This window comes from Aphis gossypii, chromosome 1, assembly GCF_020184175.1.
Source record: "Aphis gossypii isolate Hap1 chromosome 1, ASM2018417v2, whole genome shotgun sequence".
Lineage (NCBI taxonomy): Eukaryota > Metazoa > Arthropoda > Insecta > Hemiptera > Aphididae > Aphis > Aphis gossypii.
Window position 1 is genome coordinate 66,341,662 of NC_065530.1, and position 21,853 is coordinate 66,363,514.

General features: G+C 25.4%; 1 protein-coding gene across 1 annotated transcript; it reads right to left on the minus strand.

The window, feature by feature from the left end:
• Positions 1 to 2,930: 2,930 nt before the first annotated feature.
• On the minus strand, positions 2,931 to 13,959 carry LOC114121961 (cytochrome P450 4V2). The gene is made up of 12 exons (XM_027984479.2): positions 13,798 to 13,959; positions 10,431 to 10,997; positions 7,491 to 7,597; positions 6,222 to 6,312; positions 5,929 to 6,117; positions 4,973 to 5,042; positions 4,772 to 4,898; positions 4,418 to 4,487; positions 4,141 to 4,322; positions 3,895 to 4,063; positions 3,518 to 3,697; positions 2,931 to 3,347 (listed from the first exon to the last, which is right to left on the minus strand). Exons 2-12 carry the CDS (start codon positions 10,615 to 10,617, stop codon positions 3,190 to 3,192), a joined length of 1,530 nt encoding a protein of 509 aa, XP_027840280.1. The 5' UTR covers positions 10,618 to 10,997; positions 13,798 to 13,959; the 3' UTR covers positions 2,931 to 3,189.
• Between the last annotated feature and the right edge of the window lie 7,894 nt (positions 13,960 to 21,853).

The window sequence follows — 21,853 nt, forward strand, 5'->3', positions numbered from 1 at the left end:
GGGTCAGTGTTATACTGCAACGACAAACTGAAACTAAACATATTTTTATTTATTTATTTTACAAAGATATGTTTTATTTTCTATATGATTTGGCAGTTATTTACTTTTTGGGTCTAAAATCTTAATATATATTATATTGTTTAGGTAGGTGGAGAACGATTTCGTAAATTTGCAGAATCGTGTTGATTTGAATAGCCACTAATACATACATACACGACTTCGCAAATTCCACGCATATATATTATATAATGTATATATATATATATATATATAAACACGATTCCGTATAATTTTAAATAAATAAATAAATAATTTTAAATTATGTTAATTATGTTAGTACTTTGTCTATAACTCGATGCCATATGATTTTCTTCGATTTATTGTGATACGTAAAAAAAAAAAAAAATAAAAAAAATTTATTTCGATTTAAAAATAATATCGTTTTAACCGATAGGTATCGTAAATCGTAATATCCGACAAAATTTACCAACGTGAGACATAAAACTCACCAAATACATGGCTGGAAATTGTTGTATCAGAAATATCGTTATAAATAGCATCGCAATAAGCGGATTCTACTGTAATATGAGAACGTTTATCAAATATAAAGGTATACTGGTATAGGTATATAGGAAAATGGATAATTTCTAAACCAATATACAGTTAATAATAATTAAGGTACTCATTTTTTAATTCCGTCGAATTATTCTCCAAGGACAATGGACACAACTTCCGTACAGCGCGTGAAACCGTGCCGACTGCCGTTTGGACTTCTGTGACTCGAACCACCCAATCATTTCCACTCGACCTATACGCCATTGTAAAGGTGGGAGGTTGTCGTTTTATAACATTAAGTTTCGGACCACTTTCCTTCGTCCACTTAGACCATTCTTATAGTTGCGATGGTATTCTTTTGATGTTCGTCACTTTGCTTGCAATAATTGATATATAATATATATATATATATATATACTTCTTCCAACAACAATTCAAGTTTATAACGTTTGTAGTGCTATCTGAATACATAAACAGAATTTTACTTTGTCGATTAATAAAATGATTTAGTGCTTATGGAATGGTTCAGTAGCTTAGTGCTTAAATTACTTATTAACTCCAAATGAACAGGGCGTGTTGAAAAACAAATAAATGGGCAAACCTTGGCAAGGCCTTTATGGTAATAAAAGAAAAAGTACTTACAAAGTCCTATAATATACCTATTGGATTTTGAGTAAAAATATTTTTATAACGTATTATGGGCAGGATGATGTCGAAAGGTTCGTTAAGAAATAGTCTTAACCTATATCAAATGTTTTTTTTTTTTTTGATACTTGTTTATTTGCTTGTAATTGTTGCACTTTTTGAGGGAGATAATGATTTTGCACTATTTCTATCATTATTGTTTTGGCGTGATTTATTTCGTGTGGAAGCAGAGACTCGGTTTTTGCCTGCTTGGATTATAAAAAATTTATTTTAAAACGTAAGTATAGTATGAAATAATTCGTGCGATTTTATTTATAGAAGAATATTTATATGAGCAATTAAATCGTTTTCTGATGTAGTTACACCACCTCACCTATTATATTTTGTTCCTGTATGTCTACTAGAATGGTTGATATCTTTTCTTGTTTAGTAATCCACCTTGGTCGTATTAGATCAAACCAGGTACACCAATACCGATTTCGCCGTGAATTGAGATACACTAAAAGGTAAGGTACACCGATATAGCACCGTATTTTATTTATGTTACTTTTCCTAGTAGTGTGAAGTCAGGCACAATTAGTCATAGATATATTCCTAAAAAAAATTAATAAATTGTTAACTTTTTTTTTGACAAAAATTGTATACCTTCAGACAAACTTTATATCACTTGTCCTCGTCGTTATAGATGTTGAAAAGTAAATAATATAAGAACGATTTATCTTGTATTTTTTCTAAAAGATTAATGCTTAGTACTTACTTATATATAAAATATATAAATATATATATTATACAAATAGATACCTATTTTATTTTATTTAAAAAATATTAGAATTATTGAAATTTATGATAAAAAATGTTAATGTAAATATTTTATTTATATGTGCATACCATATTTATTTTCTGAGTGTACTTTTTAAATTTCAGAGTTATTTTATGATACTTGTTTGTTATTATTGTTATTAATTTTTTGTGTTATAATACGTTCTTGATTGTAGTCAGAAAAAATATTATAAAATGCTGTATCACATTTAGATCAAAAATGAAAAAAATAATTTTGTTCCTAAATAAGCGTTTCTAAAACATTGTTGAATAGTAGATTAACACAAGAGTTTATAACTTTATACTAAAAAAAAAAAATTACAAAATAGTGGAACTACAAAAAGTGTAAAATCTAATTTCAATAGTTTTATTTTACAGGTAATGATTGTATTCAGTTAGGAAAGTTTCAAGTAAACAAAACTTTTATATTTATAATAATATAACATTATAGTGGTTGTTACTTTGCACACTTTGAACCAACGACTGTTCTCAAATAATGTCAAAAGAACACCACTTCAAATACGTACCTATTTCGTGATTAATTTTCGTGTATTATATTCACGAATTTTACTATGTTATATCATTTATTATCATTTAACAGTTCCATTAGTATACCATGTTTATTTTAGTTTAACCATTATAATATCTTAAAACAATAAAAGATCAGTATTAGTATTAGTATATTGGTACAAGTGTATAAACAACAAACCATTAAAGTACATTTTGAATAAATGACATTATAAATGTTGGTTTTAGATACTTGTAAGTCCTTTGATTCAAAATTTAGTGTGCAGGTTATCGTGTTTGATAGACCAAAGCTCGGAGCTCTCATAATTATATGATTTATAAACTGTACTTAAAATAATTAAGTATTAAAAAAAAAGGAAAATACATAATAAATAACAAGTCTGTTATAACACAGAAACAACAATTTATTTTATGTAATCTATTATGATTACTAACAAAATTAAATATCAAATACTTAAAAACTAAACAAATAATTTAATCCTCGGTAATTTTTAGACGAAGGTCTTAAATTATTATGTTTCTGTATTCTGTATTGAATATATTTAGGTTTACAAAAACTTTCTATGACCGTTACATTCATCACAAAAAACAAATATCGTCAAATTACTATTAACTATATAATACTGTATAAAATATAATTAGCTATAGTTTATGAAATGTTACTTTTGGAAGTGACTCTATTCTGATTAGTAATTGCATACTGATTTTAATATCTTCTTTGCTTCCCGAAGATACAATCCTTGCATTTCTTAATACTGTCGATATTACTGTTTTCATTTGATTCATAGCATACTTTTGTCCTAAAACAATATCCGATTGAACCGATTAACATGATTTGTTTTTTAAAAACTGTTAGCTCAATATAAGAAAATAATTTTTTGCGTCAAACGTATAGGTACACGTATGTATGCGAATATATGTGATCATATTATTTAATGAATATTGTATGAAATAAGAACGTTTTAGTTACCAATGCAATTTCTTGCGCCTGCGCTGAACGGTATGTATCTAAATAGAAATTTTGATTTATTTTCTTCGTCTAAAAACCTTTCAGGAATAAATTCTTCAGGTTTTGGATAAATGTCTTCATTTCGATGTAAAACGTAGGGAAATATAGCCATTGTTGTCATTGGAGGTATGGTATAGTTCTCTATAAATAAAAGTAATACCAATAAAATACATATTTTATAGATATTAAATAATATAAGCCATCACGAATTTATTATATATATATTTTTAAAAATGTTTACTTTCTGATAAACTTATTTTTAAGACACGTGTTTATAAGGTCAAAACTGTTTCTAAAATAATATTTTTTACCACGTTTATTTCAAGTGAGATACTTACTGAGTTGTAAAGTTGTATTCAATTCCCTCGTAAAACTTGGTACACTCGGATATAGTCGGAGTGTTTCTTTAATGACTGCGTCTAAATATCTCATGGCATTTAAATCATCCATTGTAGCGTCTCTGTCGGAGTCGCCAAATATACTATATAGCTCTTCCCTAGCGTGATCCTTGAAGTTATTGTTTTTATATTAAAAATGTAACTCACACTTAAGAACCAATGTATAAAAAAAAATGCATTTCTTACTTGAATATCTTGGTGCAACCCCAACAATAAAATTGTCATCGTCATCGCTATGGAAGATGTGTCGTGTCCTTCAAAAAGAAACGTGTCTACTTCTTCTCGAATGTCTTTGATAGTCATTTGATCTGGATTTTCGTTCAAAACGTCAAGAAGTAAATCCAAGAATGATTTTGGTCGATTTTTTTCTAAAAGATTATCAGTACGAAAATGTAGGCGCTATTATAAAACTATAAATAATATCGGACAGAAAGATTGATAATTATAATTCGTAAGTATATACCAGGTTTGATTTCAGGCTGCACTTTTTGATTTTCAGAGTTTTTTAACAACGATTGTTTACGTTTGATGACCTATAAAATAAATAGTCAAATAGAAATATTATGGCATTTAGGAAATGGATTGATAACCTCAAATGCAGCACAAGATACAACTCTATGGTATTGTCATCTCCCCCCTAACCCTCACCTAACCTAACCCATTAATACAACGGATATAGTATTGTTTTATGAATTTTTTATTAAATTTGACTTAATCTGGAAAAGGAATATTAAAATTTCAACTAATAACCGTTGCGTTGTCACAGTAAAAAATCACAAAGCATAAAAATTTAGATTTTTTTAGTAAGTATACAAACATTATCTGTAAATTCATGCAACACTTTGATTGATGTAAAAAACGATCGACCACTATTGCTGATTCTATAAATTAGATCATTCCAAAGCCAAAATTTGAAAACTCGATCAATCACTGACCTGCAAGCACTTTAAAATAATAATAATCAATTAATATTTTGTAACGTACGTTGCAACAACTTTAAATATTTTTCAATTTTTACCTTTTAATGGAATGAACGTATTGAACTGATTTCCCTTTTTGTGCATTCATTTCAGTACCCATAATTGTTTCTAAAACAATAAGTCAATTTATTAAGATGATGTAATTAGGTATCTATTTAAGTCACAGAATTAAAAAAAAAAAAAAAAAAAAAAAAATTCAATTTAAAAAAAATGATTAATAGTGTGGCTATTATAAATTATAAATACAATTTTGGTGATTTCAAATAGGTGTCAATCACCTGCTTGATCGTGTGCTCGACAATATTATGTTGTACCATAGTATATATTAGTAGCTAATTAATTAATATGTGAAAAAAAATTGTGTTTCAAAATATATATTCGTCTAGACTTTTATAAATGTTATCTTTTTATACATGAAAAAAAGTAATTAACTGCATATTATGAACATTAAATGAGTAGTATTGAAAAAAAAATGTATATATTATTATAATATTATACACCCACAATATTCACAGAAAAGGTTATATATGTGTAGACTGTAGATTATAATCCGTAGTTTAACTATTAAAAATAATTGACGGGTAGACCTTATCAATAAAAGTATGATAAAAAAATAGATAAATAACACGTTATGAGTAAATAGCAAGTACCTATATATCTAATAATGTATTAAACAAAGAATTTACAATAGTAAAAAGTATATTAAAAGCAATTCTTCACAACTTATTTTATGTATACTTTTAATATGCATACACATTTTATTTTATTTATTCCCGAAAATGATAAGAAATGTGATTAATCAGTAATTTTTTTAGATGCATATTTATAAATAAAAAAAATATATTTTGTTGAATGAAAATTGTAAAACACAAGAGTTCACGAACTTTGAACCTAACCAATTATATTGTTTAGTACTGCTATATTAGGATCGTCAAACGTGAAATGTCGAGACATTTAGCGTTGACAATTTTAATAAAATTAAATAATAAATTACCACAGATTATGTCTAAAGAACATAACGTCACGTATTCCGAAATTGAAATTTCTTTATTGTCCGCACACGCGTCCAAGAGATTTTTCGCAAATACTCTTGCATGCTTATTGACGGCCGGATTGTACATGTCTAATGTTTTAAAGTGAAAAGTGTTGGTCAGGAGCTTTCGACGGTTATGCCATTTTAAACCTAGAGAACAATATTTTATACGATATTATGTTAGCTATTTGCTATGCTTGTCTTTCTTATGCGTATAATTTGTTTTTTTTATTAATTTAAATAAATAATAATACCTTTGCTTAATAAAAGTCCCTCGTTCAGCCACGGTTTCAACATTTCGTACTCTGGGCCCTTGTTTATGTACGCAGTACTGGATAACAGAGTCTATTGAACACGACACATGGTTATTTATACATATTTTAATTAATTATTTAAATTTTATTTCAGATAATTTATAGACGTATAAAAAAACTACAGAAATAGGTAGTTGTATAATGATGGTAAAAAAAAAAACGTGCATGATTTTACAATATTTGTATACTAAGTTTCGAACGAATTCATTTATAATAATTATTTTTTCTTTTATTTTGAAAATGTTTATAGAATATTATGACTTTGGGGTATTACGAGCTCAGATTGTCGTATGTTTATGTGTTTTTAATCCTTACTATTGACCAATAGAGGGCTATTTTTCAATTAAATTTATCAATTTTTTTTCATATTATTTGTTCGACCATTATTATAACATACACGTATTTCGAATATATGTTAATCATTATTTTATTTTATTTAAATAATACTCAAGTAAAAATAATTAATCAGCTAATGAATTATCTGGTGATAAAAAAATTTTAATTTGTTTAACACATAGGTTAGATTAGGTTTTATAATTATAACTTTATATAAATATAATATATATATTCGTATTTATATTTTCATACCTTGTAATAAATATTTAAATGAACCGTTAATTATTTATATTAAAAAATTTTTAACGTGTGCATAATATATTTGATTCAATTAATTGAAGAGATAAAATCTGAATCATTAAATTATGTATAAAGAATAATTATATACCTATCTAACATCGTGGACTTACTGAAGTAACCGTTAAGCAGTAAGTTTAATAATTTCTAAAAAAATAAAATACAATAATATCGTAAATACTGTACTAAATTAAGAAAGCTCTAATTCATTACAGCTTAAGTTTGCTTGTGGGATTTCCTGTAAGTGTAATAATTGAGGAAAAATTTGTGTTTACATAAGAGTAGTTGTCAGAGGCCTTTATGTAATACACTAAATACCTATTATTAAATTTACATATATATATATATATATATATATATATATATATAAAACGATAACCTCGAAAATTGTATAGTACTCTTTTGTTATTTATTATGTAATACGTACTTTGGATATGAAGAGGTCGACATAGTACATTATTAATGCGAAGAAATCAGAAAACGAAATAATAAAAATCGAAGGACTTTAAACGACTATAATACACTTAACAGATTTATAGTACATATTTTCAAATAGAATTATTCAAATTTACTCACTTTTATGTCATCCGGATCATTTAGTAACACATATGACCGTCCAGTGATATTGGCATGAACTACTGGGCCGTTTTTTTCAAATATTTCTTTGAAGAACGGCAATAAATCTAAAATTATTCAAGCAAAGATGAATTAATTTAACACAAAATAGAAAAAATTATTTTTCACCAAAAACTTAAACAGAAAATTATTTTCAATTTTGTTTTAGGTTACCTATAATATAGATACAATGTGTATAATATGTATAATATGTATACAATTTTGTTATAAAAATGTTATGATTGTATTAATGTACTCTTATAACACAGTTGCATTTTATAAGTTCCATTTGAGTTTAATTAGATTATGGTAACAGAGATATTAGTTAATTTTATAAAACCAATATTTGTTTTAATACCATGGAAGTTAAACCATTTTATTTGAAATAAGTGTTCATACCTTGCAAATAAAAAATGCAATTATTCACAATAAAATGTTTGTGTTGTAATATTGAATTAGAAAACAATGAGAAATCGAGGCATTTAAAAAGGCATTGTGAACGAAGCTCAGTGATAATGACATTTCCTTTTTTATGAATATATTTTTTTTTTTATAGTTCCACTTATGATTAAGGAAGCTATTGAAAGGATCGAAAAACTACCTCACCAAGTATCGAGTAGACTTCAAACTAATTAAAATAAGTGTTTCAACATTAAAAGCACTGTAAGTTTATAGTTTGTTTGGAACCTGGAAGAGGGAAGCAACAAAATCAACAAATCCTACATTATGACGAACTTAGAAGTTTGTATTATGATAGTCGAAATGTTCCACATCGCTACAGAAACGATTAGTAATTGAAAAATCTACTAAAAACTAACCAAAACGTTCGAGTAAACAAGAAAAGTTCAAATGTAAGTAAAAAAAAAAAATGTGAGACAAAAATGCTGAATTACCATTATCTATCTTATTTTATTTTGTTATAAAATTGATGCCTTGGCTTTTTTTTGTGTAAACGACGTCCAAGCTGAAATTAAGAGCACGAGTCAGTAGAATTCTTTGACTATTTTTATAAAGATTTCCATATTATATACAAATACTAGGAGTTAACAAAACAATGACTGACCATATTGCAATCATTAACAATTAATTAAATTCATAAATTTTAATTTTAATCAAATGATTCATTGTTACATAAATTTCAAAAACAACAAAGAAAAATAGACTATATATTTTGAATACAGCCAAACGTTTAGCATAGAAATTTATGATCTGAACAATTTATGGCCATTAATATTTATATTGTAAATATATTATAAAATAAATCATTTTTTCTATTTTAATAATTATTATTTAATGTATTTGTGTTTGAATTTCTATAAACTCAATATGGTAGTGGGTTATAACTAATCTGAAATGTTCAAAACATTGAGATCAAAACTAATGTTTTACATATATAAAATTACACATAAATTAATTATTTTAAGCTTGTACTGTTATAATATATTCTTAATTTTTCAAAAATATTTTGTTGTACTGTTTAATTTAAACTTTAAATTTACATGAATATAGATATTATACGTAATAGTATACTAAATAATACGGACTTGATGTCTAATACATACGAAATTTACCGGAAGTGCGGTATGCATAAGTCATTACTCCCAGGTGTATTTATTTACCTATTTATATACATCATTAAATATAAAAGTTGTTTTGTTGACTCACTTTTTATCAATCAGTAGTAATGTATGTTATACATAAAAAATATTAATTAGAAGCAATAAATACAAAAGTAAATACCGAGTTAATTGAAGGTTCGTTGTTATTATAAAAAACTCGATTTTTAATGAAATAAAAAAATCTTTTTAAATTAGAAGATAATTACTTTGAATAGTTTAAAATTTAGAAAAAAGAACACTGCTTATCCTGTGAAATTTAACGATGGATATAAAATTAAATGTTTATATAGGTACCTCAAAATTCCATTTTCAAAATATGGTCTTTTAACTGCAGTAACAAATTTGAAAAAAAAACAATCAAAAGTCAAAAGGTAAAAATGTAATTTTACGATAATATAATTTACTACTTCGAATCAATGTATAAATCCAAACAGTTTTCCAAATAATACAAAAACCTTATACACCAAGCATTTTAACTACAATCTTTTTAACTAAGCATTCATTAATATTTTTTTTTTTATTGTAAATAAATAATAATATATTTATTTAATAATAATATAACTCCAAGAGTTGTATGTCCTTGAAGTCGGGGCCGACGTTAGTACACAGTGTCTGCGACGTTACACATTTTTTTTTTACTGTAGATAACTAATATTTTTTTGAATTCTGATTTATTTAAATCAAAATTCGAAAGGGCACTTGAGTAACTTAAGGTTTGTAACTTGAGCATTGCATTAAAGATAATATTATGGAAACGGATTTGTGTACTAAAGATAATATATATTAAGTATAGAAGTATTTGTATACTATTTGCTATGATGATGATGACCTTCAAATTGTATTAATATATTATTAACATTTTATAATTTATATACATGGTTTGTGTATAGTTTAAGTACAAGACTAAATATTTTCGATTTGATGTAAAACATTGTTAAGAATTCTGACGAGTTTTCAAATTTCCAGTTGTATAAATTAGAAATAAATCAACATTTTCAATAATAATCAGTCCACAAAAATGTACTGCATTGGACAGAAAATACTACTTAAATGACATAACCAATTGGTTAATAAGTAGGTGTTGATGTATTTTTATTAAAATTCTAAAAACCAAAACTCGTCAATAAACGGATTGTTCAAGTGTGAATATAGTAACAAGCACGCACGACTGTTAAGTACTTTTGTCGTATAAAGTTATTATAAGGATAATACTACAACACCACAGTATTATTATGATCGTATATGTCTATATTATAATATTTAATGATTTTTGGCCACATACCTTTAGGGTGTTTCATCCCCATGGTGCACGAAAACAGCATCTCGTCCCAGAGGTTTTTAGTCAGGGACGGCACATGCGACGATATCTGCCGGTATTCCAGCGGCTTCCGGAGTCGCGACCATATCGCACACGATATCAAAATCGCCGTCAGGATAAGCACGACGTTGACAAGGTTGGGTTCCAACATGGTAAATCGTATTTTCGTCTCCGGACTGGCGTCAAACTTCGCGGGCCTTGCGAGCCACGGTTTTTACGCGAAAATCGGAGAGGACGACGGCGACTTGTGCGCGTGAAATAAATATGTTCGCTCCACGCGAGTACGAAATAACTCTAAGATCCGACCGCGACAGTCGGTTACCATTGATGTCGTCGCTATTGGGTTGGCGGCGTTCCTCCCACCCTTGTTTCCGAATGAAAAACGCGCCAAAGACGGACAGAGACGACGGAGAGAGAGAGAGAGAGAGAGAGAGAGAGATTTGCGATTGTAAATATTATAATGGTTTCACTTTCGGTCCCACCAGTCCAACCGATCTCGTAGCGTCGAGGTCATGTACGATGTAGGTATATCTAAACAGAATGAGATTAACAATATTATATATTATTATACAAAATATGGCGAGTTGCATCATTAGAATTATTTTGTATTGACTATTGGGTAGTTTTTTTTTCAAAATAGCTGCAGTTAAACACCCCGAAACAACTTATACCTAGCACACTTGTGTTGTTTTTCTTTATTCGTTATTTATATTTTTACCCCTGTTAATGTTACTGCTACTGTTATTATTATCGTTATTATTTATTATGATTGTTGTATTGAAATTCAACGTTGTTATTTTTGATTGATTATTTTATCTGTTTTTATTGATTTTTAATTATATTTTTAGTCAAAATAAAATTGCATATATACCTAGTTCAATTTTAAAACGAAAAATATAAAAGTCACATAATGTTGTATTCTTATACGACATGTTTAGGCGAATTAATTAATTAATATATACGTATTCACGTGTTTTAAGTCTTTAAAAGGTGATATTTTTTCGATTGTTCATTTATAATAACTATGTAAAAAACAGTTCAATATTATAATAATACTGTTGGATATACATATACACCGTCGTATCATTTAAATTCAGGAAACAATTTAAACAGAATATAAACTTACTAGTAACAAAAAATAAATTTTTAAAAAATCATGTAGGTTACGTTAAAATAACATCGTATAGTAAATATTTCAAATTTTTAACTGATACGTTTTAAATAGTAATCACCCTGTTTATTCAAACATTGCTCTTCACCTTACTTATACATCTGTTTTAAAAATAAATTTTCGATTTGTGTACGACAAACCGATTAAATTATCATGGCATAGGTATTAAAAAATAATAATAGTTATTTTTCCTCTTATTATATTTCTTTTCAGATGTATCTATGCATAATAAACATGTATTTAAAAATCCTTCCACCAACAGTATTTCATAATAACTATTGTGTTTAATAATTATAAACTATCGTTATTTTTGCACATGCACACAAGAACAGAAATTATAAGTGTATAACCTTATACTTTTTTTGGCGTACATTATTATTAAATTTAATTATATTCTAATTCATGGAACATTTATGATAAAATATTATGTACTTGTTAATATTGGTACTTTAGATACTATAGTTGCACTTTAATTAAAAGTTATGTCGTAAATGAAGTTTCGTCATCTACATGACACCAATATAATAGTATATGAATGTTGTTATCAAAAACTAATAATCTACTATTTTATATTACCCAATGGTTATAACTAGAATTTGCAAAAGTGAAAATGAACCTCAATTATAATAATTTTTAGAACATTATACATCATTAAAATATCAAAATCGAGTTTAGTATAAGTATAATAATCATAATGGCATCTGTAACAATAAAAAAATTAAAGAATTTTATTTTTACCGATATTGCGACTATAATTGAGAGTTACTGCATTTTAAGATAGAATTTACTCTACAATATTTGTGTTGAATAATTTATTTTTTCCACCAAATGTATTATGTTATTTTACGATGTTTATAATTTTTTAATAAAATGCTCACTTGTTTGAATATAAAGTTGAAAGTATCAATGGCCATGATGGGACGTTTTGTAATGATTATTTATGGAACATAATAATTGCTTTATTCAATTTATAAATATATATTTTGATAAAACAATATACTTCTACAGTTCTACATAATATTATTATAAGCAGAGATTAATCATTAAGTTATACCTATTTTTTTAAATAATTGTTCTACGATTTCGATTCTGAATAAAGTTTAGTTAACGACTGAAAGATTTGACACGTTTGTTACACCGGCCTTTAATTTATCTTTGCATAAAAGAACAATAATTATTATTCAAAATATCATTAAAAAAAGAGAGGTATATAACTGATTTATTATACAGTAATATCGATGTACTTCCTTATTATGAATGTCACTGAAGTGTTTGTGTTAAATTTAAATTAAATGATAAATTAATGCATATGAGAAACGATTCTGAGCGAAACGGTCTATTAGCCAAATAATAAGTATATATTAATATAATAAATAAATAAATAATTTAAAAAATATATTAATATATATATTGCTAATAAAGTAATTTAATTTACTATTAGTAATGCTACAAATATTTTATTTATTCTATAGTAATATTATGAGTAAAATAATTTTTTTTTTTGAAAATATTGTATTTGAAAGTGACATTGTGTTTATACAGTATGACGTGTTAAAGATTTTAATTATTCATGAATGATATTGTAGATTACAACAAAATAAAATCATTATTATCTGTTTAAATATCTACAAATAAAAGAAATAAAGAAATATAATAAAAATAATGTGTGAATATATTTTTAAATATTTTAGTTATACCATAAAATATCAGCGAGAAACCTTGTGTAATATTTTTAACTAAAAAATAATCTGAAGATTTCGTAAATTAAACTAAAAAAAATCGTGAGAATGTATTTTTAAAATGTTTAATAGTTATAATAATAATTGTTCAGAGTCGTATAGTAAGTGTAGCAACGTAAAATAAAATAAAATAAAAATTTAATTGACTTAATAAAACGATTAATAAGGCAAACACAAGATATATTAGCCTAGTATAAAAGCCAGAATTCTCGGGACTTTTTCCTACACTTATTGTAAATGCTGGAGAATAATTATAATCACCTATCAGATATAAATATTAAATTTACGCTATCACTTTTCTCATCGGAGGGCTTTTCAAAAGTCGTATACTCGAGAATTTGATCAAGTACACCGTATATAAAATATAGGAGTATGTATAAATTGTAATAATACTATAAAATATAAATATCATACATCTTACCTGACTCGCAGTATCCGTAGTAAGGTGACGAAAGTAAAAAAAAACTCTTTGAATAAGTGGATCCAAATAAATAAAACACGTGTCCTATAGTTTGTTCAAAATAAAGAGAAGTTGTCGTTCGCAGGACTCAGTGTCGAAAGATGTTTTTAGTGTGACTGTTGAGCATGTACTGATGAGAAGAGACGATGTGGTGAAGCCGGTCAGAGGAGTCGCAGGTTGCCCCATCAAAGGCCCCTGCGTTTTCATATGGCTTTATTCTTGGTGGCAGGGACTCTCATTGGCCCATCCCTTATCTTTGGCCGCACACAAACGAGCCATACGTATTTCGTTCCACTGTTACATAATTTTTTTTTTTATGTGACCTCACAGTGTAAATTGTCCTTATTATTTGTGATGAAAGATGTATTTTGAAATTAACTGTTTTTTGAACGCGACAACTTGACCGTTATTTATTTATTGTATATTTAATCTATTACATAATTATTATATGGGAGTATATCATTACAGTTGGAACAAAACGATTGTACCTCCAGGAACCATCTCATGATTGGTGTTTGGTGTTAAAATCATTATCAATAATGAAGTTGTTTTTAATTGTATTAAAGCACTTTGAAAAATTGAAAAGGTTATATTATGTTTGATAATAGTGTATATAGCGTATCTATCATTTATAGTGAAATGGCTATTATTTAACTCTATTGAGATTTCACGAGATTGTAGAAAGTCTTGAAAAAAACTAAGAAGTGTTGGAATGCGTGCTATATCAACACATTTGTATTATTTAGTATTAATTATAGTTCATGTGCATAGTTTTTTTTAAACCATTTGCATTAATTTGTAAAATTTTTAAACTAAACAAATGATTTTATTTAAATCAGCAATAGGAGATATAGTTTATATAGAATTAGAGGAAAGTGCGTGATCATGGGATTGGTTAAGTGTGATGTAATAGTATCGGTTTTTGGTTGGTCTGGAGCTAAACGTTGATTGGATGAAGTGTCATTTGGTGGGTGTTTACTTTGTACATTTGAAGACTTAAACCTAGGATTATTAGTTTTAAGATTACCTTTTGAAGTTGGTTTTTTCCATCGTTGAAGTTCTCTATATATCGAAAAATATTTGTAATTGGTAGGATGGTTTCTGAATAGAAAACAAATCCAAAATTTTAAATTACTTTATGCTGAGCTCAAAAAAGTAAAACTGTTTCAAAATGTTCATCATGACGTATAGAAAATACTAATATTAAAATTTGGTAGAAATTTCAATTAACAACGGTTACTCGTTTATGAGTTACGTTAAAAAACAAAAATGTTTGATTAAAATGATTTATTTAATAACTTATTGTGTTTATTTTTAACTTTAATAATTTATGAATTTTTAAATAATTTATTCCTATTTATTTACTTTACGATTCAAACTAAATAAATATACCTATTAATAAATTATAATATTAAATAATAAAAAAACGAGTATTCAAGGATTTTTCTGTTATTTGCTATTTATAATATACATAAGTGTAATGTATAGTTTACTAACCTCATAAAATCTGTATAATAATATGCCAAGTGTCATACCATAATTTATTTATTTGTATTTCTTGATAAAATGACTGCTTGTATTCCATATGTATGCCAGTATCTTATAAATATCGAATATAGGTTTTCCATAAGTAGGTACATATTATATTTGACCAGCTGAAATTGTTTAATTTTGTATTAGATCACGAGCTATATTATAGAGCACAATATAATAATAACACCTTTATTGCATTCCAACGATTTTATTTAAATATAAATTATATGAATCTCTAGAGGACGGCACGTCAAACCCCTCACAGACGGGGTAACGTAGTAGAAAACACGTTCACGCGCTGATCGATAGTACAATACAATGTTATTATTAGGAAGTGGTTTTCAAAATGAAACGTATTCATCACGTAAATAAAAGAAAACTATGTTTTCTGTCAAATTTTGTCATTTAACTTTTCTCAAAACGTTTGCAGTCCACACAAGAATAGTGGTTTCTTTAGATCTAACTTAAACAATTTAGTTTGGTGTTTTTATATTTCTCGTAGAATACTTTTTGTGAGTCAGTAGGTACTTGTGATCATTTAATAACATTTTGTAAATTAAGATACGTTATTTCAGTGTCACATATGAATGTCACGCGCTATTGTAGCAACTATTAACACTAAAAATGTGTACTATTTTACTATAATAATAATAAAACTATTCACAAATGTACCCAACAATATAGTCACAAAGTTACTAACTTGTGGTCGAATCGAGATAGGTAAACAATATTATAAAGTCATGTAGGTGGTATTTAGAATTGTGCGTCGCGCCTATGCACGAATCAGGAATTTATATATCTCGAAGCGTATCTGATTTTTCTTATTTGTAAAAAAAAGATGTCATAATATAATAAAATGGTAAAAAATATTTTATAACGTATACTTTTAAGTCACCGTGTAACCATGACTTACGTTGTTTTATTTTTGTAACAGTTGTGTCGCATCGTGTGTGTTTCAGCTCTTAAACCATATCTTCAACGTTTAATTTATGGGCGATCTGCGTGATAATGTTGTGAGTTGTTTACTGCAAAGTGCAAATGAAAGTGACATCGTTGACGTATCCGTTCACAATAATTACATCTACTAAGTTTGAGGTCACCTCGATCATAATACATATTGTGTATATATTAACATAAGTAATACACAATTGCAACACAACAATATCATGTGATATAATATATTTGCTGAATACTATTTTTAATGGCTAATATCTGCCAAAATTTTTACTTTCAGCTGTGCAATAAGAATATAAAAACATTATTGTTATAATAAAATAATGATCATGGTAAGAAGCGGAAAACTAACTAATTGAAGTGTTAGTTTTTAATAAAATTAACATTTTACCTTGATTACTTTGATATATTTCTAATTATATCTAACTTAAAGACCTATTATAATAATTCAGTTTTTTCCGGTTAATTAAAAAAAAAAAAAAATAGTTATGCTAAAATCCTTTATATACATATTTAAAATATACAATTTGGCGAATAGTTTTTCTATGATTATAAAATGTAAATTAATGTATAATAGTTACCTAGTCTAGTGGTGCGTAACCTGAAAGTTGTGAATTTAAATAAGTGGTTTCTAATAAATTAACAGCAAATGAAAAATTATATGTACATATATAATATATATTACATTGTTATATAATGTATATTCGATTGATTCGTAATCGAAAACCATTAAAATATTAATTATTATTATTTTTTTATTATTTATATTTATAAATTAAATTAATTATATTAAAAAACTATTAAATTTTCTAAAATTAACGATTTCATTCGTATAAATATATATATTGTATATATTTATTACTTATGTAATATTGTAGGAGGTTGTCTTATCGAAATGAATAAATTTGGGTGGCCTGATCAAAATAAGGTTATGGACCACTGTCCTAAATCACTATGCGCAGCGAATGTACAAGAATAAGGAATAATACGAAGAAATATTCTAATATATTTTAATGAATACTTAATTATTATTAAGATATTTGAAAGTTACACAATCGCACGAGTGCCCCAAGTGGTAATTAAAAAAAACTAAACATACTTCATTTTGAACGAATTGAGTAAGTATTTTTCTCCGTGTTAATTGTAACTTTATTTTATTAACTTTTAACTTATAACTTAAAGTTTACATAATTCAACTAAATTATTTTATTAACTTAACCAGATTTTTTTATATGTATACCTATCGTACCATTATATTGACTGATATAATTATTAAGTATTTTGAATTTTTTCAAAAAACAAGTTAGTATAAAATAATTTTAAAATCAACTGCTATTGAGTATTAACACTATTTATACAACTCTACTTGTTAAAAACATTAATACAATAATTGACACAGTTGTTTTAAAAAAAAAAAAAAAAAAAAATTATAAATATTTAATCAATGTGAGGAAATCGTTTTAGGATCAAAGGTTATCCGAATAGTATGATTGTAAACGGTAAGTTTAATTTTAACGCCATATTCAAAATCATTCAGCGTTATAGGGAAATTATTTTTTAATATATAAATTATAGCATATTTATAAATAAACATAAGGCTATTATTTATGAAATACATAAAAAACTTAACTTAGAATTAGTTTTATTTAAAATAATACTTTGAAATAAGTTTATTTGGTGAGGAATAATAACAAAAAAATATTGCGTACTTACATAATACATTAATTATAACATTGTATGTGTTTTGAATAAAACTTCACTGTATATTGAAAACCAATACTAATTTAGATTTGAATTTTTCACAGAAAAATTTAAAATTATGTTTTCTCATACTTAATTTTATTTATCATATTGATCTACTAACTACTTTTTAGTCAATTTAAATAAAAATAAAATAAAATAATAAAACTTGTTAATAAGTGTTTTTTTTTTTTTTTATCAAATTTTAATAAAAGATAAAGCTACATATTTAAAATCATTTAGCATTATAGGGTAATTAATACGACATATTGTAGATTCTGCATAATTGTGAATTCAATCATAATTAATTCTGGATTTTTGAGTTACCGCTTCGGATTTAACTATAAACTTTAAAACTTATTTTTAAATGTACCTAAAATTTATATAATTATTTTTAACATACCTACCCAAACACACTACAATTTGGAAAAGATCCAAAGTTTGTTAACTAAATTCATAATTACAAATATTGTTAATAGTTATACACATATAGTTAAGAAATATTTTCATGTACAAGTTTAAAAGTTTTGAAAAATAAAATGATAACCAAAGTATAGTTAATTTATAGCAGATGTTTAACAATATTTCTTGTTGGTCCTTTAGAGTAAATTAGATTTTGAATACCTTAGAAAAATTGTTTTTTTCTTAATATTTTATAGAATATTTATAGTGATAATATGGCGAAAAATTCCATTAATTTCCAAAATTGTTAATAAATTTACCGATTTAATGAAATATTGTAGAACTATCCAATACAAATAATCGGCATATATAACAATTATAGTGATATTATATTGCTTGTGGTTGAATGATGGATAAACATAGATTAAGATTTTGGGTATTCAGAAAATAATCAATTTTTACAATTACACTTTCTTCAATAAAATATATAACTTTTAAATAAGTTTTTCATATATAAATTATATAACAAACTGAAATTCGAATGCAAAGAAAAGGCCAGAGAAATATAAGATAAAAAAGTTGATTTCATAATTATTCTAATAATGCGTCGGTTACATTCCGACATACCGAGAAAAAAAGTTTAAGTAATAAGTACGTATAAAAAATTATAAAATGGTTCAGTAGTTTATATGTTGAAATATAGGGCTGTGGAATTGGAAAATAGTACAATTACTGTGAATTAATTCAGTGTTAAGAAAAGCTACTAATTTCAGCCACAGATATCATTTATCAGTTAAAACTGGAACCCTAGAGAAACACAATTTACATTTAGATAAAAATATACATCTCAACTATCTACCAGTCTTTAAATTGTGTTACTCAGAGACACATTACTGTCACAATATCAAAATCACAAAACGTGTTATCGTGATTCAAAAACGTCGTAAACGGTACAAAATAAATATTCAAGTAATTGAGTAATACATTTTATGTTTTTAAAAATTAAACCAAATATTACAAAATTATTATTTTCGTTTTATTTTACTCTTTTACGCTTGACTCATTTTACTTAAAATTTCTTGGGTTACTATATTAAAAAAAAACCAGTTTTGTCAACGTGCTTTAAAACCTGTTTTAGCTATAGGTATTTTGTATGCAATTAAGAAAAAAACAAAAATACTTTTGATTACAGATAATAAAAAAACACTTTTCGAAAAACTAGTAAGTATCTATTCATAGCAAACAAAATCATTAACATATCTACAGTAAGTAAAATATTTGAAGCTACGGAAATAGTCTGTCATATGCTCCTATAAGATTATTTAATAATAATCACGATGACTTGACTGTATAGTGTATATCGTATACTTTATTTCTCTTGGTTCAGAAAAAAATTTTACATCGAGTCATGTTGAGTACTATTTTAATGATTAACAACTAACAAGACGTGTTGGCTATTAGATCTCATATAATGCAATAACAATGTCTTATTATTGTGTACCTACTTTTATTTTTGATAATTTTTTACATTTTGCACATTTTAATATATTATATTATAAAGTTATAGTATATTGTGTATACTGTAGTATTATTAGCTATAACGTTATTTAAAAACTATCATGACCAATCTCAGTTTTATAACTTTTTAGAAACAAAAAACTATTTCGTTATTAGAAACTATTTCGTTAAATATAGAAAAAAGCTTATGTTTCTGAAAAAATATTAACTCTAAAACGTGTATAATGTTTTACTAAGTTATTTTTACTAGATGAAAATACATTTTTCGAAAAGGTTTATACGATTAGCTTCGATAGTGTATTATTGGTACTTTAGAATTTTAGATAGGCTATAACAACGAATAAGACATAACTTAATAATCGTACATAATTACTTTATAACAAATGCAAGTTAATCCTCAAAAATTATTAGACGTTGTTGATATTTATAACATTAATTGTTTTAACTTGTTAAATTTGAAACGGAATAATTAATTTTTATGTCTCTAAATATCGTTTAAATAAAACAAAAAAGACAAATTTAATAAAGATACGAAGTTATTTAAAGCTTTTACCATAGTGTTTATTCGAATAAATGGCATATAATATGCCATAAATGCTAACAACAATACCTATTATTAAATTTACTTTAGTAAAAAAAAATAGAAAAAAATCAAATGTAATATGCAATGAGGTGATGAGTTGAAGAAACTAAACCATATGAGAAATCTTTAGTTGTAAAAATAAATATGTATGTATCTATAAAAATGTCTTATTCAAAAATAATATCTGTAATAACATTATTAAAGGTGTTTAATTTATATCAAATGGGTCTATAAATATAAGTGTATTATGTTAATAAATCAACTGTTAATTATTTTTATTAGAGTATTTTAAATTAATATATTTATTAAGAGGTACCCATATATAATTATATCTTATGAATATTTTTCACATTTTAGTGTACAGTTATAAATTCAACAAAAAAAATTAATTGATTGGTATGATTGATTAATTAATTTATATGAAATAAGTAACAATTCAATAATTCATTTAAATTATTTACTATATGCTTAATACACGTTGAAAATGAACTAATAGTTTAAAGTTTAAAATATTATGGTCAATAAGAAAACATAACATATAAAATACTTGATACTTAATAATGTTATGTATTTATAATTTATATAGTATAAAAATTGTATACTAAACTATTAAAAAAAAAAAGAGTTATCAAAGGAACCAAGGCATGCATACTTATCACATTGCATTTTGAATGATAAAAAGAAACGGTAAATGGTGAAAATTCATTTTATGGATTCAAATAAGCTTTTGATGATATTTTTATAGTACCTATAATCTTTATATTATATTAAAAATAAAATATCATACTTAAGTCGTTGATAAAATCATATTAAACTTTATTAATTATTAAATTAATAATATTAATTTATTTCAATTCATATCATATGTTTGTTACACAATTAATTAACGAATATAAATCTAAGGAAATCGATAATAATGGTTATAAATTATAATTAATAACTAATAAGTAATAACACGCTTTTTTTTTTTTAAGAAAAAAACAAATAATTTTAATTTTATATCATTATACTTACCCATTATATGGTTTTTCTTGACTTGCAATGGAAATAACAAACTATTTTAAAATAAACTATAAATATTTTATTACTTTGTGAAATAAAATAAGATAATCTGAGGAAAAACACTCAATATAGTTAATTATGCACGTCTTGAAAAAACACGAAGTTTAAAACAAAACGTTTTGAAAAAAACATTATTATTTAAAGTACCTAATACTTATTTAAGGAGATAGTATGTTCAGAAAATAATACATTTCATCAATTTTAAACGATTTTTTCATTAAGAAT